This window comes from Phyllostomus hastatus, unplaced genomic scaffold, assembly GCF_019186645.2.
Source record: "Phyllostomus hastatus isolate PE091 unplaced genomic scaffold, TTU_PhHast_1.1 phas_scaffold_216, whole genome shotgun sequence".
NCBI classification, from domain to species: domain Eukaryota; kingdom Metazoa; phylum Chordata; class Mammalia; order Chiroptera; family Phyllostomidae; genus Phyllostomus; species Phyllostomus hastatus.
The window spans coordinates 3,816,523-3,843,733 of NW_025334018.1; the positions used below are offsets into that span (position 1 = coordinate 3,816,523).

The 27,211-nt window shown below is 50.6% G+C and overlaps 1 protein-coding gene across 7 annotated transcripts in view; it reads left to right on the top strand.

The window, feature by feature from the left end:
* KCNN3 (potassium calcium-activated channel subfamily N member 3) overlaps positions 1–27,211 on the top strand; it is a 145,902-nt gene that overhangs the window by 75,234 nt on the left and 43,457 nt on the right. For all 7 annotated transcript variants that reach the window (XR_006783144.1, XM_045816524.1, XM_045816525.1 and 4 more), the window contains exon 3: positions 7,054–7,472. Coding sequence is in view for 6 of the 7 variants with exons in the window: in XM_045816524.1 (XP_045672480.1) it covers positions 7,054–7,472 (419 nt within the window). In the remaining variant the exon portion in view is untranslated. The remainder of the gene's footprint in view (positions 1–7,053; positions 7,473–27,211) is intronic.

Sequence of the window (27,211 nt, forward strand, 5' to 3'; positions counted from 1 at the left end):
GCCCCCACGGCCCCAGTGAGCTGGGCCCTGCTGCCTTCGTGGCCTCGTCTGGTGCTGCCCTCATTTATTGCCTACATCGGCCTTCTTTCTTCCACCTTTCAGACTCTCCGAGTGCCGTCCCTCCTGGGGCCTGGGCACGTGCTGTCCCGCTGCTCGTGACGCATACCTTTGCAGGCCTTCCCTCTCCCTCAGAGGTTCGCTCCTCGGGGAGCCTGCCCGGGGTGCCTGCCTCGGACAGCACTCCCTCTGCCCAGACTGCTCTCGTTTCCTTGCCCTGTCTGAGTCTTCCTGGCAGGCATCGCTCGATGACATTAAATGGTTTACCCATTTATTATCTGTTTTTTTTTTTCCCACTAGAATCTAAGCTCCACGAGGACAGAAGCTTGTCTGCTTGTTCCTGCTATATCCCTAGAGCTTAGCACAGTGATGGTCACATGATATGGACTCAGTCTATGCTGCATGAATGAGACAATAAGTGAATGAATGAGTGAGTGAATGAATGAACCGACCGATCTAGGTAAGCTGCATGCCTGTGTATCCAGCATTTCTTGAACTAGACCCAGAGCACCTTTATTTCCAGCACCGCACCTCATCCCTCATTCCAGCGAGAGGCTAGCCAGGCCGTCCAGCGGTTCTGGGGAGAGGTGCAGGGCCAGCACAGAGAGCTGGGCTGGCGGAGGTGGAGAGTGAGTTGGCCTTCACATGCTGTCTCTGCCCTTTCAACGAGCACTGCTCTGCGTTCCTCCGTTTCCATATCGGGCTTACATGAAAAACCTCATTAGGAGAAGTGGCTCCACAGCTCAGAGAAAGTGGAAAACCACAGTCTGGATCCAACCCTTCACATTACAGATGAGCAATCAGAGGAACAGATGCAGAAAGGGACCTGCCCATGAATTAGTGGCAGAATGGGGTGTCCCCAGGGGTGCCATGGTCAGGGATCAAGAAACTCCCTTGTTATGGGAGAGAAAAACTCTGGCTTCCTCAAAGCTGTGACTTGGCTTTCACTCTCTAAGGACTGGGGACAGGAAAGGATCTGTGGTCCCCCCTGGGCTCTGGCTGTCCCAAAGAACTTCAGACTCGAGAGTCCTCACCGGTCCTCACGCACACTGCAGGAGGCCGAGGGTGAGCTTCGCAGGGGCACTCAGGAGAGCCCGGCCCGGCCGGCCGGAGAGCCACCACGGGCGAGCACACGTGGCCGAGTGCCATCTGGCTCGGCAAATCCCTGCAGTTTCAGAGGGGGAGGATTCCTTCTTAGAAAGACAGCGCTGCCTTGCTCGGACCCCAGCCCTCTGAGAGTCTTCGTGGTCGAACCAGAGACGTTTTTCTGACAGCTCATCTACTTGCTGGCCTCTTGTAGAGGTTCCTCTTCCCACCTTTTCTTTTCTTTTTTTTTCCTTCCTCCTTTTCTTCAGCTAGTTCCGTGGTGCATTTGCTGACTGGAAATTTTATGATAACCATTACTGCAAAATCTAGGAGTTCATTTCATCACTGGCAATCAGCTCTTGTCCTCGGGGAAACCTAATTAGGTATTACAGGACTTTTGATGTCGTTTCCATGGAAACCCCCATAGTAATGGTGTACATGCTGAATACATGCTCCAGGGAGTTGGAAAAAAAATATATTATTACTGGATTTTAAGAAAATCTTTCATTTTTTCCTTTTACTTTTTTTCCTGCATATCTATATATATATTTTTAATGATGGGAATTTTCCCTGGAGTTCTTCTTTCACAGAGAGTGAACAATAGAGACACAAAAAGCCTTTTCCATTTTCTCTCCTGTAATTTTAAGGAAATTCGTAGCTGCACAAGAATGAAAGTTTTTCAAATTGGTCAGAATGTCTAAGCAGGATCTCCCGTAACAGCTGAGAACATTTGAATGAAAGATGCTGCTTAAATAAAGAACCTGAAAGGCCTCGGGCTTTCAAAATAGAATGGGGAAACTAGTGAGCCCAATGAATCAACTTCAAACTTATTTACCGGGAAAGAGAAAGGCAGGCTTCCCGTGTACTCCCAGGGCAGAGGCCGGGCGCTTCGGGCCTGGAACCAAGCCTGTCAGGCTGACACTGGAGGCTCTAAGGTCATTGTCTCCCATCGAGAGAGTCTGTCCCGGGCCCTGAAGCTCCAGAAATTCCACTTGAACCGACTTGTCTGGAGGTGACCAGATGGCCTGTCAGAGTTGACACCTCCGTGGGGAACTGAGAAACTCTAAAAGGGAAGCAGGCAGACCTGGTCTGGCTGAGGTGGCGGTGCAGACAGAAGGGCTCAGAAGACTTGAGAGAGGGAGAGAGAGAGAGAGAGTGAGCGCCTGTTATGCACCTGTGTGCCACGGCTAAAATGCCATGGTTTCTGAAGAATCCATACATAACAGAACTGTTTTCTCTGATACCTTTGATTCAAAGGTTGAATACCCACATGGACCTCTTTGCTAGCTGCCAGGAAAACCATTTTACCACCAAACTTTCCTGACCAGACTCACAGTTCCCAGACTCCCTGCAGTTTTCTCTCCCTCACACCCAGGAAGTTCTGTTTGCCTTTACGTCTTGGTTCAGTTTGCCTGCTGACTTCTTCACACGTGAGAAACACTTTGTATGCAAAATCATTAATGGCTGGCAAAACGACTTTTAGAATACTTTGAGTTGTTCTCTGATATAGTAAATGATGCGGCCAGTGGGTGGGGAAGCGGCCGTGCCCCTTGATCATGACCCCTCTCCACCCAGTTACCCAGTGACTTGAAAAGACTGGCCAGCCCTGACAGCTCAGCTGTGTGGGGGCGGAGTTCCTTCTGGGGCAGAGGCATGACAAGCTAAAACAGAAACGTTGGACAAATTACTCACCTCTTCCAATACATGTGCTAAGTAAGTGCATGAGCTAGTTTTATCATTTACTAGATTTGTTGCACAACAAAGTACCCCCCAAATTAATGGCTTAAAACAATAATCATTTAGCTCATGGTTGTGTGTGTAGGCAACCAGGGCTGGGCTCAGTGCAGCTGTCCTTCTGCTGGCCTCACCAGGGGTGCCCCTGTCATGCAGCTGGTTGAAGACAGCCTCACTCGTATGCCTGGCTGCCAAAAGCAAGTTCCACATCAGTGACATTTTTCAAATCTCTGCTGCATTACATTTTCTCATGTCTCATTGGCCATAGTAGGCACACGGCCAAGTTCAGATTCAAGGGGTTGAGAAATACACTGCACGTCTTGCTGGGAGAGGCAAAGTCACATGTGAAGAAGCAAACGAATGGGATGGGAGGAGCCTGTGGTCATTTGGATGAGCTGCCACAGGAGGTCTGTCCGACACAGGCCTGCCAGGCACCGCTAAACCCCATCCTGCCCCGGAAGCTTTTTACAGTGGGCCTAATGGTGCCTCCCTTGCCAGAGCCACATGAGATTGCGAGCTGATCTGTGGGATATGAGTGTGATTCATATTTATATCTCCACAGGGTCCTCACCTGGTTGATTCTTTTTTAATGAGGTACAATTGACAGATAAGATTGTGTATATTTAAAGTGTACAATGTGATCATGTCATACACATACACATTGTGAAATGGTCACCACAATCCAGCTAGCGAGCACATCCATGACCTCACGTCATTTCCTCTTTGTGTGTGTGAGGACACTCAAGATGCACTCTTTTAGCAAATTTCAAGTAGTATTTGGTTCCTACTCATTGTTTTTATTGAATTAAGTTGAGTTGAATCACACTGAGATGGTTCTCCTTTGTAAGTGCAAGCTCCTTGAAGGCAAGTTTGGGATCGCTCTACTACATAACATCTTCCCAAAGCTCTCAAAGCTCTCAGAATGATAGATATACCACAGGCTGAGATCCCACAGGCTCTCAGTGAAGTGGCAGAAGGATTAGGTCTGGAGCCAGCTCCGTTCAGGGCACTATCTGGGGGAGTGTGGGACTTGCAGGAGACCACAGGCCTCAGCACGGAAGCGTCTTCAGGCTGGCCATGCCCCAAATGAGTGAGACCTCCGTTTTAGCTTAGGAGGCAGAAAGACTCGGCAACTTGGAGGATGTGGCTTTCCTCCCCACCCAGGGAAGCCAGTACACAAGGGGCAAACCCAGGCTAGGCCAGGAGGAAACTCGTCTGTCAACCCCAAGCCTCTGAGGCTTCTGCTTCATGGCAGGCCCGAGGGGACTATGCCAGGTTCTGACCACATCACCCTGGTGCTCTTTCAGAATTCATCGGGGCAGACAGCCAGGCCGCTCTAGAGCCAGGGCTGGGTGGCTGGCTGAGACCAAGTGTGCGGGAGGACAGCCCCTTTTTGGAGTTGCTTGCATAGCCCCCCTCACTCCCCTGGTCCAGTGCTACTCACAGTCCTGGTTCTAGGTTGACTCTAGAACTTCCTGAGGCTTGAAGATCACCTGGGACAATTTATTCCAGATTGGACCGCTATTTGGGAATAGGCAGGTGTCTTCCCCACAGCACAAGCTGAATGGTCAGGGACTCCACTAGTTGCAGGCTTAGGAATGAGTTTTCTACAGGAATCTCCATTCTGAGTGGTTAGCAAGGACCACTGGCAGTCCCCTTTTCTTTGTATGACACAGTCATCCACCTACTTTCTTCACTATAGTTCTGCTGACGGCCAGGCACAGTCTCAGGCGTTGGCGAGAGGCCAGATGAGCCAGGCACGGGTCCTGCGTCCAGAGAGCTCGTGTGCCCTGAGAACACACACAAGGCAGGAAGCACCAAGCCAGAGCGGCTGCATGCGACAACAGAATTTCGGCCCCTCAGGGCAGAAGACACTCGTTTGTTCCAGCCCTCCTTCCTCAAAGGAGGAAACTGAGCCCCAGAGAGGGAGTTCAGACATCTAGGTTTGCTTGGTCTGGGTGGCCCAGGCATGGGTATTTCAAGCAAGGTCTCCAAGCCATGCTAATATGCAGCCGGGCCGAGAACCACTGCCCTAGGGGAAGACAGACAAAAACCGAGTAAACACGGATACGTTCACAACGGAGATTTGTGATCTGCAAGGAATGAGCAGGATGCTGAGTGAGGACACAGCAGGGCGGGTGTCTGATATCTGATATGCTTAGAGAGCTGTGCTTCCCAGGGTCAGATGGGAGCAGGCACAGGGTGTTCTCATGAGGAAGAGCAATGGAATTTTCTGGGCCACGCTGCTCACCCTGCATGTCCACAAATCCCTGCCTCAGAGCCCTAAGGAGCAGAGCCTCTCAGTCCGCAGCATGAAGTGGCTGCCCGCCATTCATACACCTCCAGCCCGCACTCAACACCCCCCTCTGTCTCGACACTATGAATGCTCCCTGGGGCCGTGGCTTAATAATCCCTCACATTATTATAGTAGTTAGTAAAGCACATTCTGTCTCATTATCTGTAATATTGGATCCTAACACTAATCCCATGAGGGGGCAGGGGCAAGGTTAATAATCCCATCATAGAGATGTGGAAACAGGCTCAGAGAGGTGGTGTGACCCACCTGAGGTCACACAGCTAGTAAACGGATGTGTGAGACTTCAGCCTGGCTCACGGGCCTCCAGTTCTGCTCTGCAGGTTGCCCCACCCACACTGCACCAGGAAACCGGAACAGAAGCCAGGCGCCAGAGAGGCAGCGGCGGTACTGCCCTGGTCCGGACCCGCCCCCCACGTCGGGTTGGGCAGTACAATGTGCCCTCTCTTTACCTGGGCTGGCGTGCCATCTTGTTCCCCACCAAGGACTCAAAGGGATCTGTGACTCGTGGCTTCAGTGCCTGCCCAGAGTGAACCCAGTTACTATAGTAACCTGATGCAGGTCTTTCTTATGGATAGGGTGGATGGTTTTCATTTTGTATTTGAAGAGTTTGGCCAGCCAGTCATGTTGCCAAGGCTTGGCCTGTTGGTGACTCTTAGGAGAAGAGGGAACACTTGAGCAGCCATTAGGTCTTTCCTGTTTCCACAGATGGTGGACACTGTGTCTAGACACGGCCGGGCTTGGGGACACTGGGGAAGTCTGGGCTGGGCGCCGCGCTGGGTGCCCTCTCCTGTTAGAGATCGCTTAGAGATCACATGTTCCTAATGAGAGCCACCCGGGCCGAGGTCGGCCCCTCAGCCAGCTGCTCCCGTAGTGCCCCCCATGGTTCCCCTCCCTGCGTCTCATGCTCAGAGCTGTTTGGTTCAACCCTGAGTCCTCGGGTGGGACCTCCTTGAGAGCAAAGCCTGGGCCCTTCTCTGCATGTGAACCCCAACACCCCAAGTCTGGGTCAGGCATACAGCAGGTGCTCAGTTGGTGCTGGTTTCAGTAGCTTTTTCCTTCCTCCTGGCATGACAGCAGGAGTCTCAGCTTCACGGAAGTTAGTGCTGGAAGGGAAATTAGACATCACGGGGTCCAGCCCTTATTTTATAACAGTCGGAGATCCCGTGCATTAATGATGCTAAAGACAATAATAGCTAACACTTACGGAAAATCACCGGGTGCTGGGCAGGGCCCTCCGCACTCTGTGCGCACTGGCCCCCTGCCAGCTCACTGTGACTGCCGTGAGCTGCGGGTGTTCTCACTGTCCCCAGGGGAGCAAACCAAGTTGCAGAGAGGTTCGCAGAGGTTCACAGAGCTAGTTAGTGTTAGGATCCCATCCAGACCCAGGCAGCTCCTCTCCAGGGCCCACCCCACGAGCGCCCCGCTGCTCTGAGAGCAGGGCGCTGACAGCGAACACGGTGGTTCCCTTCTCCAAATGGGGAGAGTCTGTGCCAGCCCGTGTCAGCTCACTCACAAAGGAGCGTGACTTTTTATCTCCGGGTTCCCCTCCAGGGCTTAGCTCAGGGCCTGGTAGGAGCTCAGGAAACTGCTTTTAATATGAGTGAGCTGTTCTTCCTCCCCCTCATGAAACAGCCAGTTTGAGGGCACCTTGCAGCAGAAAGGGACCTTGGGAAGCAATGTGCAGAAATGGAAGCCCCCAGAGTGACTGTCTCAGCCAGGTCTCCCTGCTCCCCTTCCAGGGCGCTCACCATACAAGCAGGGCCCCGGAGAGGGCCCTGAGGTGGGCCAGCTGCCCTGTCCCGCCTCCTGCGGCGTGGGCTCCACCTTGGCCACACTAACAGGCTCTCTGCTCCCACCAGCTCTTCGTGATCGACAATGGTGCGGATGACTGGCGGATAGCAATGACCTATGAGCGCATCCTCTACATCAGTCTGGAGATGTTGGTGTGCGCCATCCACCCCATCCCCGGCGAGTACAAGTTCTTCTGGACGGCTCGCCTGGCCTTCTCCTACACACCCTCACGGGCGGAGGCCGACGTGGACATCATCCTGTCCATCCCCATGTTCCTGCGTCTGTACCTGATCGCACGCGTCATGCTGCTGCACAGCAAGCTCTTCACGGACGCCTCATCCCGCAGCATCGGGGCGCTCAACAAGATCAACTTCAACACCCGCTTCGTCATGAAGACCCTCATGACCATCTGCCCCGGCACCGTGCTGCTGGTGTTCAGCATCTCGCTGTGGATCATCGCTGCCTGGACTGTCCGCGTGTGCGAAAGGTATTCCTGCGGGTCGTGTCCTCCACCCAGCCCTTGTCTTCTGAGCACAGAGCTGTGCAAAGCAGGGGAGGGCGGAGGAGCGGGGTGCCTGGAGGTGCATGCCTGTTGGAGGAGACAGGCGGTGCCCACACACCTCACGGGAGAACGTGGGAAAGGGGAGGGCCCAGTCAGGCTGAGTATGCACTGCCACGTGGGAACGCTGCAACCACAGTAAGCTGGGGGAATGCACATATAATATTACTCATGGTTTGTTCCCTCTTTGTAAGCCAAAGTGTAGCGATGCACCCCAGTTACATCGGTAGCCTTTCTCTTGTTATAACACTACATGTTTGCATTGTCTGTTCCCGTTGGAGACTGACTGTGCTTGCCAACAGCGTAAAGGCTCTGAGAAGTCCTGCAGTGATGAAACTGGTTTGATTTCATTTAGTCCAGATGTTCTCAAAAACTCTGCCCATGGACCCTTTCAATGAATAACATTTCTGAGGCCTCTGCTCAGTCTGGCCCCGGACCAGCTGCGTCAGCATCCCTGGGCGCTGGGTAGAAATGCAGGACCTCAGGCCCTCCCCGGGACTCCCGAATGGAATTCGAGTTCTGACAAGCTCACCAGGTGATCTGCATGCTCTCTAAAGTTGGAGAAGCACTGCTGACCAAACACCCTTCGGGAGACACTGTTTTAGGAGGCTGGTGGTTGGCAGTGTCTCCGAGGGCAGCTGGTGGGTGAGTCGGGGATAGAGCCCAGTAGACCCGGGGCTCTAACAGAACTGCCAGCCCTTGGAACTGCCACCACTGAGCTCAAGGGTAGAACTCTCTCTATTCACCGCCACCTTCAAGCTGCCCTTGGTGACTCCTCTCCCTTTCTGGCTGATCCTAGATATGCACTTTAATTTGATGTCACATGTAGAGTCTGAACACCCAGGTTAGAAACCAGGATTCTGTTCCTGAGTAGCCACAAGACCTTGGGCAAGTCACTTAACCTCTGCAGCCTCAGTGTCCTCATCTTAAAGTAAGGATCTCTTGAGATCAAAGGAATGTATGTCCACCTGAGAGGTTATTTTTATTACATCTGGAGGCTTGGCCAGGCACCCTGTGTAATTTGCATCAGCAGCCCCCAACCCTTTTGGCACCAGGGACTAATTTCCCAGAAGACAGCTTTTCCACTGACAGGGGCTGGGGGCGTGTGGGGGTGGGACAGGAGGTGTAGCCCAGGCGGTGATGCCAGAGAAGATTCGCTTGCTCACTTGCCAGCCGCTCACCTTGTGCTGTGCGGCCCAGGTCCTGACAGGCCACGTCAGCTGGTGCCGGTCCTTGGCCCGGGGGTGGGGGCCCCGATTCACACGCATCCTGGTAGGCACCCTTAACTCATTCACACGTGCACTTGTATCGCCGAGTCTTCCGTGAGCCAAAGTCTGTCCCAGCAGAGATGGCAAAGGGAGCCTGGAGCAGAGTCAGCCTGCACACATCCCGAGCGGGTGGTTGAGCCGGGTCCCCTGCCCAGTTTGAGAGGCTTTGTTCACAGATGTTTCTTTTAGGCGTTTGGCCAGCAGACACACAGTCAGGCTGAGGGCATTTTTCTGCAGTAGGACCAGGGCTCTTAAGCCTTTGAGAGCAGAGTTGGGAGACATTTCTCACACACAGATCCCCAGAGACACACGGCACCCTCCACCATCAATCAGCGGCTGACCTAGCGACATCTGCGCTGCTCAAGGCCGCACTTCGCGGTGCTTCGAAGCTGCACGGACCTTCTCCAGTGAGCAGACACTCTTTCTGCAACAGAGAATGCGTGTGCTCAGGCTCCGCCCCCAGTCTTCAACGTGTGCTCAGCCAAGCGGTCTCATGCCGGTCACGTTACCTGGCTGGTCCTCGGTCCTCTCACCTGCACGCTGGGGCTGATAATACCTGCTCTACAGAATGCGTTGTCAGAGTTAAACAGGACAGTGGGTGTGAACCGAACACTGCAATGCAATATAGTTAAAATTAATCATGATAACGGAGATACCTCGCTAACTTGGGAATTTTGGGGGGCCTTTTTAAGGTTAGAACGAACCAGTTCCTACCGCATGGAGGCCTAGTCTCTCCCTGTTTTCCTTTCTGAGTGACGGGAGCAATCACTGCATCTGCACAGCCCGTCAGGGTGTGGAACGTCAGACGAGCCAATGGGCTGAGCTTGGGCACGGTCCCTGCAAATGAGATTTCCCTGTTCATTGAACGTGAAACAGACACGAGTGACTATTTTTACTGGAAAATAAGCATGTTTCAAAGTGCATAGTTTGCGAAGTCCTGTGTTGCACTTTATTTGGCCTTGAGTGGCCCTGTAAGGCCTCTGTCCCCAGATGTGACCTGCAGGCCCCAGCTGAAGTCCGAGGCGAAGGCACAGAGAAACAATGCACAATTCAGACGGTCGCCCCAACTTTCCCTTTCTCCCATGAAAAGGCCCTGCGACCAAAAGCTTTCTTCCACTGGGCTCGAACTCGAGCGTGTGAACACCACGGTGGGCGTTCTCATTGCCCCGTTTGTCGGGGGTTCGCCCACGCCTGTTCTGTGTGAGTTGGCTCCTATGTTATCTCCGTCTGCCCCTCAATAGGCCTGTGCTACAGGTAGCATGCTACAGGTTGTCCCCATTGTAGAGTCGAGGAAATGGATGGAAAGGCACCAACCCAAGGTCACAGCCAGTAACGCAAAGCCAAGACTTGACCTTGATTCTGATTCTGAACTTTGTATTCATCCCACCACCCAAGGCAGAATCCTGCACTTACAGGGAAGCCGGGCCTAGACTTTCCTGGTGACTCCCCCTCCGAGAGTCTCCCGGCCACAGACACTGCACTTAAATCCCAGTCTTGCCGTTTTGTCTGCCTCGATGTCTTCTGTACGCTCACCCGTTTCCTTGAACTGGCTTCAGGGCTGACTTCATGTTCAATTCAAACGGGTCCGAGTATGGTGGCTACCGTGGTGCACCACCCACTTGCCTCCTCCAGGCCCGGACTCTCATGCCCTCCGCCGGGGCTGTTGGCTGTGGCCCAGCACTCTCCTGGAACTGTCCTGAACGTGACTGTCCTGTCCTGAACGGAGTGGCCTCAGCCAAGGGCAAGGCCTCTGCCCAGGGCAGCAAGCATCTGGTGACTTGTCAGTACAGGGCTTCAAAGCCTCAGCCCCTTCACCCCCAGCAGGGCCACCCAGCTCCAGGCTCCCAGAGGGGGTCGCCGGAGGCCCCTGTTGTGTGTTCACAGCCCTTCTTCTTCTCCCTCCACCCGGTCCTAGTTCCCTCACCCCCACTGGTGGGATCCCTCAGCGAAGCCCCAGCAAACGTCTTGCACCCCAATCTCAGCGTCTCAGAGACTCTTTCCCAGGAACCTGACCTATAGAAATGTGAACACGTGTATGTATAAGTATGCTTTTTTCTTAATCAGGCAACACACTCGTCTTTAAAAAGACCAAGCAATTTCTTTCAGAATCAAGCTTAAATTGCCATTAAGCAAGATTGGCAGAGCCCTTGAGGCAGGAATTTATCAACCCAAGACTGGAAGAGGGGCTGCTTTGGGGGACTGACGCAGCAGACCAGGCTGGGAGGGTGGTGTGGGCAAGATGACCTTGATCCCTCTCAGCCTGATCTGCTAACGACCCTGCCATCTCAGCAGAGAGAGTAAACGACTTGCCCAAGGTCACGTAGCAGCAGCACGGGTTCTGGGAAAACGCCTGCGGGCCACCGCCTGGAGCAGGGCTCGTCACATTCCAGGCGGCTTCCGTCAGCCTGGACGTATCTCCAGTGGTGCACACAGTCTTCTGACGTTGCCATGGAAATCCCGCTTCAGCAAGACGCAGTTTGAAAGACATTTCTCATGTCTTGGGCTGGCTTTTATGTGACGCTAAAGGTTTTTCCCATTTCCTTCTTCCAAGCAGGGAGGGGTCGGTAATCACTCAGAACGGCCCGCTGTGGGGCGGGCAGCCGCTGGTCAGTCGCTGGGACGGCGCTGACAGCAGCGGGCTTGTTTTCCGCGGACCCCAGTGAGGCACTGATTGCATCTCCGGGGGCCTGAGGCCTGGCAGCTGCGGCACGCGGCACTCTCTGGGATTCTCCTGGCCGCTTGCCTGCCTCCCACAGGCCGCCCAGAGCTCGTCTGGGGAAGCTCCTCACGAAACACGTCGCACGCCGAGCAGTCCCGCCAGCGCCGGCGGAGGGGCCTTCACAGCCCCAGTGCTGGGGGCGGCAGGTGGGGGAAGCGGACCTTCCCGGCACACCCTGAGCAGAGGTCCGCCAGCTCACCTGTGTGTCTGTCTCCACTGGAGGGGTACAGGGCCTCCTATAACACCGATACAGTGGGCTGAGTCTTGTGAGCGGGCCAGGTTCTGTAAATAACCTCATGGCCTCTTGAATGGATTCCCTTTGGGCTCTTCCCTCGTGAGCTTGCGGTCGTACACACCGGCTGGTTCTGTGTCTCTACCTGCCAACAGGTGCTCTGGTGATGTTGTTAGGGAGTTTCATTTTTTTATGGCTATTGTCTCAAAATGAGAAATTTTATTCTGGACACCTGGCCCCTGGAAATGGAGAAAAAAGACAACCCACCCATTCTTCCTCTCATTGAAACAGAGCCATCCCCATCGTAAGGGACATAACAAGAGGCTTCCTTCCTCCACTCTCTTCTGTCTCCACCTCAGACACGCAGCTATGAACCAGCCAGCAGCCAGGGAGCAAGAACCTCCCTCCTCCCACAGGTCCTGCCCACCCTTGGCAGGGCTTTCAACCGCAGTAGGGAGGCCATCTATGAGATGAGGTGCACTGCATTGTGGGTGCAAGCCCCCAAGTAGGGCTTGTGTGGTGGGCTCAGCTAGGAAGAGCCTTGAGAACCATGGCTGAGGACTGTGGTCTCCAATGGCCCCTTGGGTCTGAGGCACAACCTCCAGTGTGGATGGACCACATGTGGGGATCCACAGAGCAATGGGAAGAAATGGTCAGAACTTCTAGGCATAGTTACTTTTATCTAAAAACTTAGCTGTGCTAATGTTTTGATATGTAGGTAGACAGTAATATGTGGGCACAATGTATGATGAGCATACATGTAGCGGGGGGAGAGTGCCTGCTCAAAAGTTTTTTCCTAGTACGAGCTCACAATTCTAAAGGTTTGTAAGCCATGGGTCTGCGGTATCAGAGGACTAGTCAGTGGGGATCGTATCCTGCCACATTAGATGAAGCCTGCTAGACCCAGGAACCCCGCCCTCTGGTTAGAGAAAGAAGTTAGCTTAGCACCTCACGGGGCGGAGGAACTGCCTCAGGCGACCTGGTGCCAGGTCTGGGTCAGGGCGGTGGGGGGGGGGGCGGGTAAGGAGGGAGACCAGATGTGAGGGGAGGGAAGGGGATTCTACCTGAGGCCTTTGAAACAAATCTTCAGCATTAAGAAAGAGGAAGATAATCTTGGAGACACAGAAGAATGTTTGATTATAAGGAACCATAAGCAGCCTCAGAAGATCCTTGGGCATCCCTCCCGGGGTGCAGGAAGCTGTGGTCTCTGTGACGGGCAAGAGCAGCCAGGTGTGAAATGAAAGTGTATGTTTCACATAAGCATAGAGTTCCAGGAACTAAAATTGTTGTAGCAAAACAAACACACAAAACCCCCCACCACACTGGGGGCACTGAGTTTTTTAAAAGTGTGGAATGCTCAGAACAAACTTAGAAGTTCTCTCTGAATGTAGAAGGCAGGAACGGGAACAAAGACCTGAGAGAAGAGGGCGAACGGGAACAAACTTCAGTCTATGGAATCAGAACCAACTCCAAGAGTGAGAGTTACTTTTGGAGGGAGGAACCAGAATAACTTGGATAAAAGCATAATCAAGAACATGCGTGAAGAAAACTTCTCCAGAATTGGCCGGTTGAGGGATCCTGGGGAGGTTAAGATTAGGCAGCTCATAAGGCTTTCTGTTTTCCTGTTAGAACTGGGAGGAATTTTTTTTTTCTGGAAAATTTACTGAATCATAAGGTTAAGTAATCCCAGAAGTACGCAGGCAACGCAGTGCAGATTTTTCCTCAGAAATCCCAAATCCCAGGAGATGTTGGGGCATTACTGCCATTTGCATGAGGAAACAAGAAAAACAGAAGTCATTCCTGGAGTTTTGCAGACCCGGAAGGGAACAACCTACACTTTTGGGGAAGTGTGCCTGCCAGTTGATGAAGGGATGAACCACAGTTTGGGTCTCCACAGCGGGACAATGTGAGGGAAAGACAGGTGGGCAGCATCGAAATCAGGCAACAAGAAATCTGGATGACATTTAAGCATGATTGTAAAACCAAACTCTAGAACAAGTAGATTCTGGAAAGAGTAACTGTATGAAATAAAAACAACAGTCCCATAATAATTAGAGGGCTGCAAATCCTCAGATTAAAAAGTTGAGAGAGAAGGCTAGAAAGGATCAGTTAAAGTAAATTCATTGTTTTAGGTAGAAGAGAATTTAAAATTCTTATCACTCGATTTTAATAATTAGAGAAATAGAGTTTAAATCATTTTAAACCTAAAGATAACCACAGGTAGGCTTTTTAAAGTATAGCAATAGCATCAGCCAGATACCATTTCACTTAATCCGTACCACAGCTCTCTGAGGTACGGGGTTATTATTATCTCCATCCCACATGCGAGGAAATTGAGGCACAGAGAGGTCAAGCAACGTGCTTCGGGTCACACAGGGTACAGCAGACCCGAGGCCCTGACACCCTCCCTGAAAGTCTCATTCCCCCCATCCCAAGACTGTGTACTTTCCACTCACTGGGTGTTTGTACCTCAGACAGAAAAATAAAGGAAGTGGGAAGGAAGAATTTAAAAACAGAATGCATGAAACAAGGTGGGAGAAAACCAAGCTTCTAATTTACAGCAACCAACAAAACTGAGTTTACCTCCCCTGTTAGAAGACAATGTGTCTTATGTAGCGAGGATTTAAAAGCAAAATTTAATTTCATGCAGTTTACAAAAGAGGTACCCTAAACAGGAAGAAAACTAGATGAAAACAGAGATTTATTAGGTGAGGGTGAACAAAAGGGTGGCTGAATAGGAACCACCATCTTCAACCAAGTTGAATTCAAAGCCAAAACTATTAAATGTTTCAAAGAAAGCATTTTAATAGAAATAAAAAGCCTAACCATAGTAAAACTGTGAACTTTTATGCAAAAATACATAAATGAGGTGGTTGAGAATCTGAATTATAAAATGTTTTAACTAACTGATACATATTGAACTTTGTAGCCTATAAACAAACAATACATCTCTATTTTAAGTATTCATGGAACATTTACGAAAGTCAGATGACTTCTTAGCCACACATTTCAAAACATCTGAAAAATAAAGTTCAGATATACACTAACTACAAGGCCATAAACCCATAAATCTTCAACAAAAAAGCCACGTTTTGGGTTTTTTTTAAGGCAATCTTCATTGCAACGTGGTCAAAAGAGAATTACTCCAACTACTATTTAAAAGATTACAATGATGGCTCTATATGTCAAAACTCAGGGTAGGACCAAAGTTGTACTCAGATGAAAAATATCCCGAATGTTTTTCCATTAAAAAATGAAGCATGAAAATAAATTGAATTAATTAAAAGAACAAAAAAAAAACCCTTCTGGAGAACAGATTCAGTTTATAACAAAGACAGGAATTAATGGATTTAAAAAACAGAATTTATAAACCGAAAAGTTACCGTTGCCTAATCAGTCTAATCAAGAAAAAAGTTAGGAAACTCACAAAATTAGAAACTTTAATGGGGATAACTACTAATTCTGAGGATGTTTTAATTAATGAGACTAGTTTAAGTTAAAAAAAATACAGAGAAGGTCATTGAGGGAAACTTACTCTACTCAATATTAAAATGTCTGATAAAATTCAAGTAATGAAGTCCTTGTAGCGCCACTGAAAAATCAGTACTGGCAGATCAATGAAACCTAACGGAAAACCCTGAAGTAAACCCTGATATGTAAGAACACAGCATATGAGAAAGAAAACCAATTAGGAAGAAATAGATTATTTAATAAATGTTAATGGGGAGTTTGGATATTTGGATGACAAGTCAAATTAGAACCCCATCTCTCACCAGCCACCAAAAGAAATTACAGGTGGAGAACTATGTAAAAGCAGAACTGTGTAAAAGCAGGCGGAGAAGAAGGGCTATGAACAAGCTCTAGAAAATGAGGTGAATATTTAATCAGTTCTGAGATGGTAAAGAACCAGTAAGCATAACATGTCTCCAGCAGTGAAGAATTGGAAACCGAGCAGCTGCCCAGGCTGTAAAATGGTTCAGTGTGATATAATTTATTGTGATTTATTGTAGCGCGTCCTTATGATGGGTCGTTAGGCAACAGTTTAAAAAATTGGAAGGTAGGAATATAGTGATGCGATATTTGAAAAAGGAGCGTACAAATTAGTCTTATATGGGATGTTATCCATTTAAAATATATAGATATTTATAATATGCATAGAAAACTCTTGGAACATGTGTGTAAATATTATTATAGTAGGTTGTTTTTCTGTGGCTGGTACATGGGATTTTTCGTTACACAGTATTGTGTTTTCTACAGTGAGAACGCATGTCAGTATACGCCCGTTTGTTTTACGGAAAGAGGTAGCATTGGTGGTTTTCTTCCTCCACACAGCCCCTCTTTTCAGCTTCCACGGAAACCCAGTGTTTGCTTCAACGGGGCTTGGCAGGTGATGTTCAGTGGCTCAGTTTTCACCAACAATTCTCTCAGAAATATGCAGTGAAAGAAAGCTCCCTGCTGAGGGGTCCGCTTCTGACCTAGCAGCCAGTGCGCCCTTGGAAGAGCGGGGCGCGGAGTTCCCCCCACCTCTCCCCAGGGCCATGTGTCACTTAGAGCCCTCTGTGGCGGCAGGACGTTTATGGGAGGACCAGTGTCCAGGCAGGTGGAATTCTGCTGGCGAAAGGTGATCCGAGGCACGGCTGCATTAGCTCTTCAGCACCGTCTGGGCCGGCCAAGCTCTGGGGGTTCGGGGGTCGGAATAAACCCCGTGTCAGCAGGTGGTTCCCGCACCGCCAAAGCCCAGAGATGGCTGGTGAGGGGCTGGAGCGAGGCTCGCTCCGCCAGGGGGCGCCGCGCCGGGCAGCGGGCCGGATGGGCAAGGTCTCCACCGGCAGGGGCAGGCAGCGGGGTGGTTCAAGTTCAATCCTACTGTGGTACTGTGGTGCGGGCGCCTGGGTGCAGCTGGGAGGGGCTGCGGGGTTGGGTGCTCTGCTCCAGGGCAGCTTCTCATGCCATTCTCCGGTAGCACTGCCGTTCTCATTTCCTGTGCAGGCTTCACGTTTCTTCCCGTCCCTGCTCGTTCACAGCCCACACTCGCTGCTGTTTCTGACTCAACAATTCTTTCCTTTCTCATTTGCAGTAATTTTGTGCTCTTTGACACTTAAACATGGAAACAGTCAATTTGTGACAAGTTTCTCTGTACTTTTATTTATATTAAAGAATAACATATTACTTATATATTATATTTTAATTAATGAATGACACCTCTTAGGAGAATCAGGAACTGGGGAAATGAGGGAAATTATCATACAGTTACCATTCTAAAGCACTGAGGACAGTGTGGGTACAAAGTGAACTCCATATCACACTGTGAAACTGTTCCATTTTCCAATCGGGTCAATCCCCAACCTGCTCCAGCCCGTACCACACTCCAGTCAGGGTTTCTCCCCACTCTGTGCTGGGAAGTGATCGATGATGGCTTTCTGCTTCCCGGATCTTTGCCTTAGGTAGATGCAGCTTAGCACTAGGTTCTGAGTGCCGGTCCTTTCCCCAGGCAGGAAGGTTTACCCAGCCTTTCCCCACCAGGCATCCGAGAGAGAATGAAGCCCTACAAAAATGGGCTGGGATGACCATCTTCCCATTCTGCCAAGGACAGTGCACAGCTAAGTACCATGCTAGATGTACTGCAGGGAAGTTGCTTCTCTCTCACAGTGGATGCCTGAGGATCTGGGTGGAGTCCTCATCCCTAGGGCCAGAATAAAGGGCTGCACCATTGGCAGGAGACAGTGCCGCAAATCCTACAAGGGTGGGAGTCCTTGGAGAGAGCAAAGGTAAGGAAAAGGGAGGGGTTCCTGTCGCCTTGCCAGCCACATCTATTTACGGGCTGGCATTAGTCAAGACAGGAAATCCAAACTATGTCAAGTTGGGTTGTTTTGTTTGCCCCGGTCATCCCGTTGTGCCCTGCATGTCCCGTGCGGGCATCTGCAGCGAGGGGCTGGCCCCTTGCCCACCCACAGGCTTTCTCCGTGTTCATTGTGGCTGAGACGGTCTCAGTGGGCTCTCTTCTCCACCCTGTTCTTTCCGCCGCTCCGGCTGGTGTGGGGCCCCGCCTTTCCGCTTCTCACAGCCCAGCCACTGAGAGATGTTTTCACAAGTTTCCTCCCCTGTTTACTATAGATTCCCTCATTTCAAAACTCGCCCCAGTCCCCCAGAGCCTGAGCTGGGAGTATGGGTGAGAGCATGCTCTACCACAAATGGCACCTCACTGAGTACCCCCCACACTCTCCTCTACCTGGATGCCTACTGCCCCCCTTGCTGCCCTGCCCAGGATTTTAGGCACAACCATAGTCTCTTGGTGGCTCGGGAGTAGTGGCCCCGCAAACCTACCAACCCTAACACACCTGGTCTCCTTGTCCTCCCAAGAGGCTCTTGGGAACGGCCCACTACCAAACTCCCTGCAGGCTGGGCGGACATGCTGAGACAGATTGGATGGGCTCTGCCACTCCCAGCACAGAGGGGGTCACAATGTCTAGTTAGTAAAACTCCTTTCGACAAATGTAAGTATGTTTCAGCTGAGCCAGTGCATGCGAGCCGCTGCGTCATGCACCAGAGACTGAGCCCCGTGATGCATACAGCCTGAGCTCAGGGTAAAAGCACAGTTTGGCTTCTGGTTCCACCATTTACCTTGCACACAGGTAAGTGTACTTAACCTGACCAGAGTCATGTTACTTTTCTATTGACTACCCCCTGCGGCAGGGAACTCATCTCTTTAAAAAGCCATTCAATCCATGTGTGGACCACTTTGACTTAGAAATATCTTTCTAGTATTGGTTAAAATTTAACTCGTGTGGTTTCTGTCTTGGGGCCTACCTTTGTTTTCTGTATCCACACACACAAAAATCAAGCAACAGGAGGACGTGGGGTCTTGCTCATGATCATACTACTTGGTGACCTTGGGCAAGCTATCCTTAGCACGTCAGGAGATAGGGTAATTCATATAAAGCCCTTAGTACAGGGGGAAGCATTTAGTATGCGCTGAGCACCCAGCGAAGTGGGCTGGCACTCCCTCTTCCACTGGAGGTCCCTTACATACACGGGAACATGTTTTATCTCCTCCAAATGAATGGTCTCTGGTCCTTCAACAAGTCCTGCTCACCCGCCGCCCTGGTCATCAGTGTCCCCACAAAGTGCACACAGTGCCCAAGTGTGAGCCAACCTCCCATTTTCTCTGCATTGTTCTCCTTTTAATGCAGCTTGAGAGTGGCCCACAGGAAGGGTCTGGGCGCCCAGAAGAGGCACTGGGCGTTGGGGAGACCGGGGCACTTTTGGCAACCCTGAGCCTCTAGCCGCGAGCTCTGTCGTTAACTTTTCCCCGATACAACTGCGAAGGCCCTGCGTGGCCTGAGCCCTGTGGGGGTGACTGGCACCCCCAGCCCACATGGCCCACTGCCCGACAGGAGCGCCGCTGAGTCAAGGACAGAAGGGTAGTAGGCAATGTGGGGAACAGATGGGACTCTAACTGCCAAGAGATTCATGTCCTGCTTCCAGCTTTTGTGAGAGGAAGGGGCTGTGGTGTGGCGGGGGTGGGGGGTCCTGGCCTGGAGGGTCCATTTCTCTGCCTTGGTTTTCCTGCTGCTGAACGCAGCAGTTATCAGCCCCTCGAGGAGCTTCAACAGGATCGCCAGAGCACTGGTGTCGAGGGGGCCTGCCCTGCTCCTCGAGACCCCTCTCCGGCTGGTCCCTCCCCATCACCTTCTGCTCTGCCAGAATCTGCCTTCTTCAGCTGGAAGCTCTCTGCCGTTTCCCTCCGTCATACCTGCTCGCAGAGAATGCGTCCACTCTCCCAAGGATGCCGCTGCCCCTCAGGCAAAATGTTGAGCCAAGTCTCCTCCCTGGGCTGTAATGCTCAATTATGAATAGCTTGCTAAAGAAGAATAATACTGTTATCGATAGCTGTTGATCCCTACGATTTGCCAGGCAATATCATTAGAAATTAAATATGCCTTAGAGAATAAACTACATTTGATTTTTCCCCTCATGAGGCTTATCGTCCACCAGGGAAGAAACAAGTCAAGAAACAAATAAGCATGTAATTTAAAATCTGTGAAGGAATTAAAAAGCAAGGTTGCAATGATTTTTTTTAAAAAGTAGTGGGGTCGGAGAGGAATCCTACTCAGCGGAGAGGTCTCTTCAGAAGTTATGTTCCAGCCGAGACCCGAAGGACAAGAAGAGCCAAGCCTTTCAGAGACGGAGAGGGAGGGCCGTCCAGGAAGAGGGGCCAGCATGTCCGAGGGCCCTGAGCTGGCGGAGAGCACGGGGTGTGGGGTCACCAAGAATGGACAGGCATGTGAGTGTGGCCGGACCTGAGCTACAGAGGAGCTGGACCTTTGTGGGGAATGAGTTAGGAGTAAGAAACCTAAGAGGAGGGCGAGTGGATGCCATCACAGCAGGCCCGGCAAGAGACAGAGGTGACTCAGAAGGTGGTGGTGGCAGTGTCGGGTTCTCCAGTGCATCCCCCGTACCAGGCTAAGTCTTACATGCGTGTTCTCACAGACCAAGTATCCCGGGCGCCAAGTCTGTGTTGGTACTGATCATGCTGCCCTAATTTCTCTCTGCTTCTCTGTTTTTGTCTTCTTTTTCGCAGGAATTTTATCAGTTAGCGTTAGTTGTTGGTTGCAAGTGGCAGGAAACCTGAAATAGCAGTCAGCAGTTGCTTAAACAAAACAGAAGTTTCTTTGTTATGTAAAAGAGGACTGGAAAGGGGTCAGTGCAAAGCTGCTGTGGGGCCCTGACAGCTTCAGGGACCCAGGTTCCTTCTCCCTCGTGGCCCTGCCAGCCGTGGCACATGGCCTCTCCTTCATGGTTAAAGAAGGCTGCTGGAGCTCCGGTCATTCCATCTACCTTCTAGCCAGAAGGAGGGAGGTAGGGACAAAATAAGATGTGCTCTTTCTCTTTAACGACATTTTCTGAAAGTGGCACATGTCATTTTCATTCACATCCGTTGGTCATTCACCTGCCTGGAGACATGTAGCCTTTTTAAATTGGTGACCATTGCTCATTCCTGGGTTCTTTTACCAGCGAAGAAGGGGCGAAGGGCCATAGGGCCACAGATGTCTCTTAGGCTCAAAACCGTTCACCTTCCTGTACCCTCACCCAACTCCATTCAGCCTTCCACTCAGGCAGCAAGCCCTGTGATTCTTATCCTGTAAAGTCTGTCAGAGTCATCCCTTCCTGCTCCCTTCACAAGGTATAGAGTCCTGTCGGCTTACTGCAGAAGTCACTCTCTGGCTTCAAATTACACTCCCACGGCACACTCTATCACCCCTAGACACCTTCAGTATCCTCCTCCAGAAGATGAGGTCCACGTTCCTTGCTTTCGTGTCCAAGCTGCTCTGCAGTCCGACCCCAGTCAACCCACGATAAACCGTGTCGGTTTGGTTTCAGTAACATCGGCAGTGATGGTAACATGGGGGAGGAAGACACTTTCCTCTACACTTCCAAGTTCTGTTGGCCTAAGGTCTAATAATTAGATATATATGAAAAAAAATGAACAAGATAAAATGGACAAGTTTAATTACATATGTACATATGGGAACCACGCATGCACGAACCGTTCAGAGTCAGAAAGTTAGAATGAGCTACATGGCATTCTGGGCTAAGGCTGCGGTCGGGAGCCTGGGGCTTCAGCGGGGAGGTGGGCCAGTCACTGGCCAGTAGGAAGAGCAGATGTTCGGTGATTATATGTTTTCACTGCTATATAGGTAGGTCAAAAAGTTATTTCTGGTGATAACTTATTAATTTAAATTCTTTAAGGGAGAGGTAAAATTTTCTCATGAGCCCACAGGGTCTCAATTGCCTTCAGCTCAAAATAATTCACATGCCCAAGTGGTGGTTCTTGGGGAGGCCTGTTCTGACCCCCTACAGTAATAATAACACCTCAAATTTATAAACATAAGGTTTTATTGCCTACAAAATTGAAAGCAATGGAACCTGAAGTCAGAAAACCCACGCTGTCTAGCTTAGTGGACTAGCCACGTGACCTTGGCAAGACACTTACCCTGTGTTAGATAAGACAGCTGCCTTATGTAGTTAGGCTATGTAACTATAGCTAGTTCTTGATGAACACTGGATCTTTTCCTTCCCTGGGCCTCATTCTTTTGATCTGTAGGTTGGCAGTAAAGCCTGTCTTACATGCTTCCTAGGTGGGTATAAAGTTCAGACAAGAGAAGGCTGAAAACCCAGGGAAAACTTGACTTCTGGCCAACATGGAGACATAGGTAAATACGTTTTGCTTCCTCTCACAACCAAAAGGACAACAAATTTAGAAACAAAAACAATCAGAATTGCCAGAAAATCAGACTGTATGGAAGTCCAGCAACCAGGGAGTTAAAGAAGCAGTATTCATCCAGATTGGTAGGAGGGACAGAGACAGGTAGCCAGGGTGGAGAGGATACGTAGCAAGACAGTGGCTGGAGGACCGGGTGGGTGGGTCCCACATTCTCATGCTGATAAGCTGGGAGGAACAACTGGGGAGCGAGACACACCGTACAACCCAGGGTTCCAGTGCAGAAACTAAAGCCTCAAAACCTCTGGCTGTAAAAGCTGTGGAGGTTGTGACAGTGGGAGAAACTTCCAGCCTCACAGGAGAGTCCATTGGAGAGACCCACAGGGTCCTAGAACCTACACAAACCCCCCCACCTGGGAATCCGTCCAGAAGGGCCCACCCAGTTCACTTGTGGGTAGCGGGGAAAGTGACCGAAAGCAGGGCAAAAGCTGAGCAAGCGGAATTGTTCCCTCCCTGACCCCTCCCCCACATACAGCACCACTAGCAGTGAAGTTGGTTGCCCTGCCCTGGTGAATACATAAGGCCCACCCCTTACAATGTAACAGGTGTGCTGAGACAAAGAAGTATGGCCCAAGTGAAAGAACAGATCAAAACTCCAGAAAAAGAACTAAGGAGGATGAAGAGGTTGCCAACCTATGAGATGCAGAGTTCAAAACACTGGTAGTCGGGATGCTCATGGAAATGGCTGAGTATGGTTGCAAAATACAGGAGGAAGTGAAGGCCGTGAAAAGTGAAGTAAAGAAAAATATACAGAGAACCAACAGTGAAGGGAAGGAAGCTCGGACTCAAATCAACTATTTGGAACAGAGGGAAGAGATAAACATTTGACTGAACAGAGTGAAGAAACAAGAATTCAAAAAAATTAGGAGAGGCTGAGGGACCTCTGAGACAACTTTAAACATTCCAACATCAGAATCATAGGGGTACCAGGAGGAGAATAAGAGTAAGAAATTGAAAACATTTGAAAAACTTCCCCAATCTGGCAAAGGAGATAGACTTCCAGGAAGTCCAGGAAGCTCAGAGTCCCAAAGAAATTGGACCCAAGGAGAAACACACCAAGATATATCATAATTACATCACCCAAGATTAAAGATAAGGAGAGAATCTTAAAAGCAGCAAGAGAAAAGGAGATAGTCACCTACAAAGGAGTTCCCGTAAGACTATAAGCTGATTTCTCAAAAGAAACCTTGAAGGCAAAAAGGGGCTGGAAAGAAGTATTCCAAGTCATGAAAGGCAAGGACCTACATCCAAGATTACTCTATCCAGCAAAACCATCATTTAGAATGGAAGGGCAGATAAAGTGCTTCCCAGATACAGTCAAGTTAAAGGAGTTCATCATCACCAAGCCCTTATTATATGAAATGTTAAAGGGACTTAGAAAAAGATCAAAACTATGGACAGTGAAATGACAACAGATTCACAACTATCAACCTAAAAAAAAAAACAAAAACAAATTAAGCAAACAACTAGAACAGGAACAGAATCACAGAAATGGAGATCACATGGAGGGGCAGGGAGTGGGAGAGGGGAGGATGGGGGGAAAAGGTACAGAGAATAAGAAGCATAAATGGTAGGTACAAAATAGATGGGGGGGCAGGTAAGAATAGTATAGGAAATGTAGAAGCCAAAGAACTTATATGTACAACCCATGGACAGGGACTGGGGGGCAGGGGGAGCATGGGAATGCTTGTCAGCGGGGAGGTGCAGAGTGGAGGGGGATAAAGAGGAGAAAAAATGGGACAACTGTAATAGCATAATCAATAAGATATAACTTAAAAGAAAGAAAGGAAAGGCAGGGAAACCATGAAATACGAGACCATGCTCCCCTGGCAGCGAGCAGGCAGGACGGAGTCCGTGGTCGGCGAGGCTCAGCAGGCTGCTCTGTCCCTGCCTCACAGCGCAGTGGAGGCCTTGGCCCCCGGGAGCCTGAACCTGCCACGGGGTCCTTGGGGTGTTTGTTAAACCAGGGGGCTGTCTTATTTGACTGTGTAGGGGTCAAAGGAGAAAGCATAATGTACAAAGTAAAATAAGTTTTTCTTTAGTTTTGGGCTATGATGTCATTTTTAAAAGATTTTATTTATTTTTAGAGGGGAAGGGAGGGAGAAAGAGATGGAGAAAAACATCAGTGTGTGGTTGCCTCTCACACGCCCCCTACTGGGGACCTGACCTGAGACCCAGGCATGTGCCCTGACTGGGAGTTGAACCCTTTGGTTTTCAGGCGAGCGCTCAATCCACAGAGCCACACCAGCCAGGGCAGATGCCATTTTATAAGTTGTTTGAGGGCATGCTGCCTGGTACCTAGACAGAAACCGTGATCGGTGGTGTAGAAAGCCAGTAACTTGTAGTGGGAGGCCACTTCCTGTTAGTGGGTCCAGGTAGCAGCAGCCCAGTGTCCTTGAACGCCGTATCGGTTTTTGGGGGGTAGATGGGGTTGGAGACTGGCTGGACGTGTTCTGAGAAAGTGTATGTCAAAATTAATAAAGTAATCAGCTATATTTTCCATCTTACAGAGTTAAGTAAATGTGAATGTAGTTAACTGGGCAATAGCTTTATAATTATTTTGTCAAGTTTAACACATGAAATTGCTCCCACTTAGTTACCAGCATTCTTAATTTGTTTTGTTCTTATGTATCATTTAAACTGTGCATTTTAGTTAGGGAATAAATGTGTCTTGAGGCTTTTCATTAATTTAGAAATTAGACTGTGCTCTCCTGAGGGTTGCCAGGCTGTCACTGCGGCCACATCTGGCAAAGCCTGAGCACTGGGGAGACCGAGCCTGGGCTCGGGAGCCTGGTGACGATGACCTCAAGCCAGAGGAACGAGAGCCGTCATTTAATGAGTGCATTTCAGTGCTCCTTGCACACCTTGTCCCAGTGAACCCTTGCAAGAAGCTTTGGCAGCATCATCTCCATTCACTGGTGGAAAAGCTGAGGCCGAGGACAGTGGGGTGGCGCGCCCGCCGTTGTGTGAGGTTGCTGTTTACTGGCCTGTGCCCCTGCAGGGGGTGGGTCTGTAAGGGAATGTCTTCTGGCGTGCCTAGCACCTGCAGGGGTTCATGATGATTTTTGAATAAATGAGGAGCGCTACCTTGTAGTCCACAGCTTTACAATCTATGCAGCAGTTTCTCGTCCGTGGCCCAGCACCCTGAAGTGGACAGGGCAGGAGTAATTTTCCCGTTTTAGAAATCAGGGAATGGAGGCTTTGAGAGGTAAGTGAGGCAGAACCTCACTGCTGACCCAGGGCTCCCGCCCGGAGAGGGAAAGTCCTCCACTGACGGCACTCCCCTGCTGTCCCCAAACCTCCTTCCGAGGTCCCCTTGGCAGCTGGGGTGTCAGCTAGCCTGAGCTTCCCCGGGGACTGGCTCTGGCTCGCTCTGATCCGTTCAGTGCTTGCAAATTCCAGAGCCCGAGGTCACTTGAGCTAACACGAAAATGAATGACCCTGTGTTTGGCTGAATGAATGATGACGATGGCAGTGGCGATCTTTGTTTTGAGAATAATTGTGTTTCCTGGAAAGTCTGTGGAGAATTGTGCCATTGCTTGAGGATGTTTACAATAAAATCACTCATTGGATAGAAGCAGAAGCCCACAGACAAGTGTTTAGCTAAGGAACTATCATCATCATTCTCCTGACCATCATCTTATCAACAACTCCACTCTAATCATGACAGGTTTGACCAAAAAAACCAAAAAAACAACAAGGCCTTTTGAGGACTTGACACCCTAAGACTTTCCTCCATGTCTCCTTCCCTGTCTCCCTCATTTCAGTGAGTCAGTTTTTCTCCCATCTGTTTGCTTTTTGGCACTCGATGCAACTGTCTGGGCTCTTTCATTCTGCTTTCCGACGTCTCCCCCCCAGCACCCCGATGCTTCTCTTTTGTTCTGGCAGCCTCCTCTCATCTGCTGGTTCCAGGCCTATGAAGTGTCAGAGGTGGGTTGCAGTTTTCAGGCAGCATTTTGTTGCCTGGCAACATATAACAAGTGTCTTCTGTGATGGCTGCTTCCTGTAAAACAGAGCCAGGGCTGGGGACGCGGGGATGGAGAAGCCTCCAGGGGCTTCTCTGGGGCCGTGGCAGGAAGAAGGGAGGAGAGAGGCAGACCGGCAGACAGATTGGCTGGTACGGTGACTCTGAGAGTAGCTGTGCTGGTCGTTTCACCGTGGCCGAGGCAACGGCTCACCCTTTCCTGTCCTGATTCAGGGATCACAGGTGTTCTGGGTCAGAAGTCTTGGTTAGGGTCCATCCGAGGTCTGGTGTAACTTGGTGGTCACCTGCAGCGGCTCCCCAAGGCATGGCTGGCCTTGGGTGACAGCTGCTAGGCTGAACTCCCCTTTATCTTCTTCCCCTGGGGTGCTGGAGGCCTGCAGCCTGAGACGCCCGCCTGGCAGTCAGCCTGGCCGCAGGCTCCCCAGAGGCCGGGTGCAGGGGCAGCTGTGGCGGCAGGTGGGAGAGTGCGAGCAAAGAAACGCTGCCCTGAGAACTGGAAGGGGCTGTAGAGCTTATTTAACCAAATCTTCACATTTTACGGAAGAGGAAACCAAGGCCCAGAGAAGGGAAGCAACTTGTCTGGGGTCACACAGCAAGTTGGAGAGAGTCTGAGCCCCCAGTCGAGGGTCTTTCTCCTGGGGCCGAGCATCCCGGACTGGCATGGCTGGTGCCTCCTGGGGTGTAAAGAGGTACACAGAAGTGAGAAGCACAGTGAACCTGGGCCCAGCCAAGTCCTGCTCTGGTTTCCATTTCCTTACCTGAAAGAATAAGGTTTGTCAGTGTGGAGGTGGCTCAAGACTCAGCAACTCCCAGAGACCAAGCTGACCCAACAGGCAATGCACCTCCTGCCCGGGTCTTTGACCACATGTGCATGCTGTTCTCTTCCTCCCCCAGAAAGTCCCAGAAGTTGCAGGGTGGAGGGGGCGGCTCCTGGGTCTCTGGGCTGATGTTCCCTAGAAGAACCCCATGGTGCAGGAAGAGACTCTCAGCATGGGGCAAGCCTTTTGGATATATGTGTTTTTCCAAACATGGCCCTTTAAAGCCTCAAGATGGGACCTGCAGCCTCCTGCCCCCGACCTCACCAGTCTCCTCCTTGTGTGGACAATGGGTGAGAAAAAGTGCTCGGGGAGTTCCAGCTGCTCAGAGCTAGAGGGACCGGAAGTTCCGTGGCCCAGGTCTCC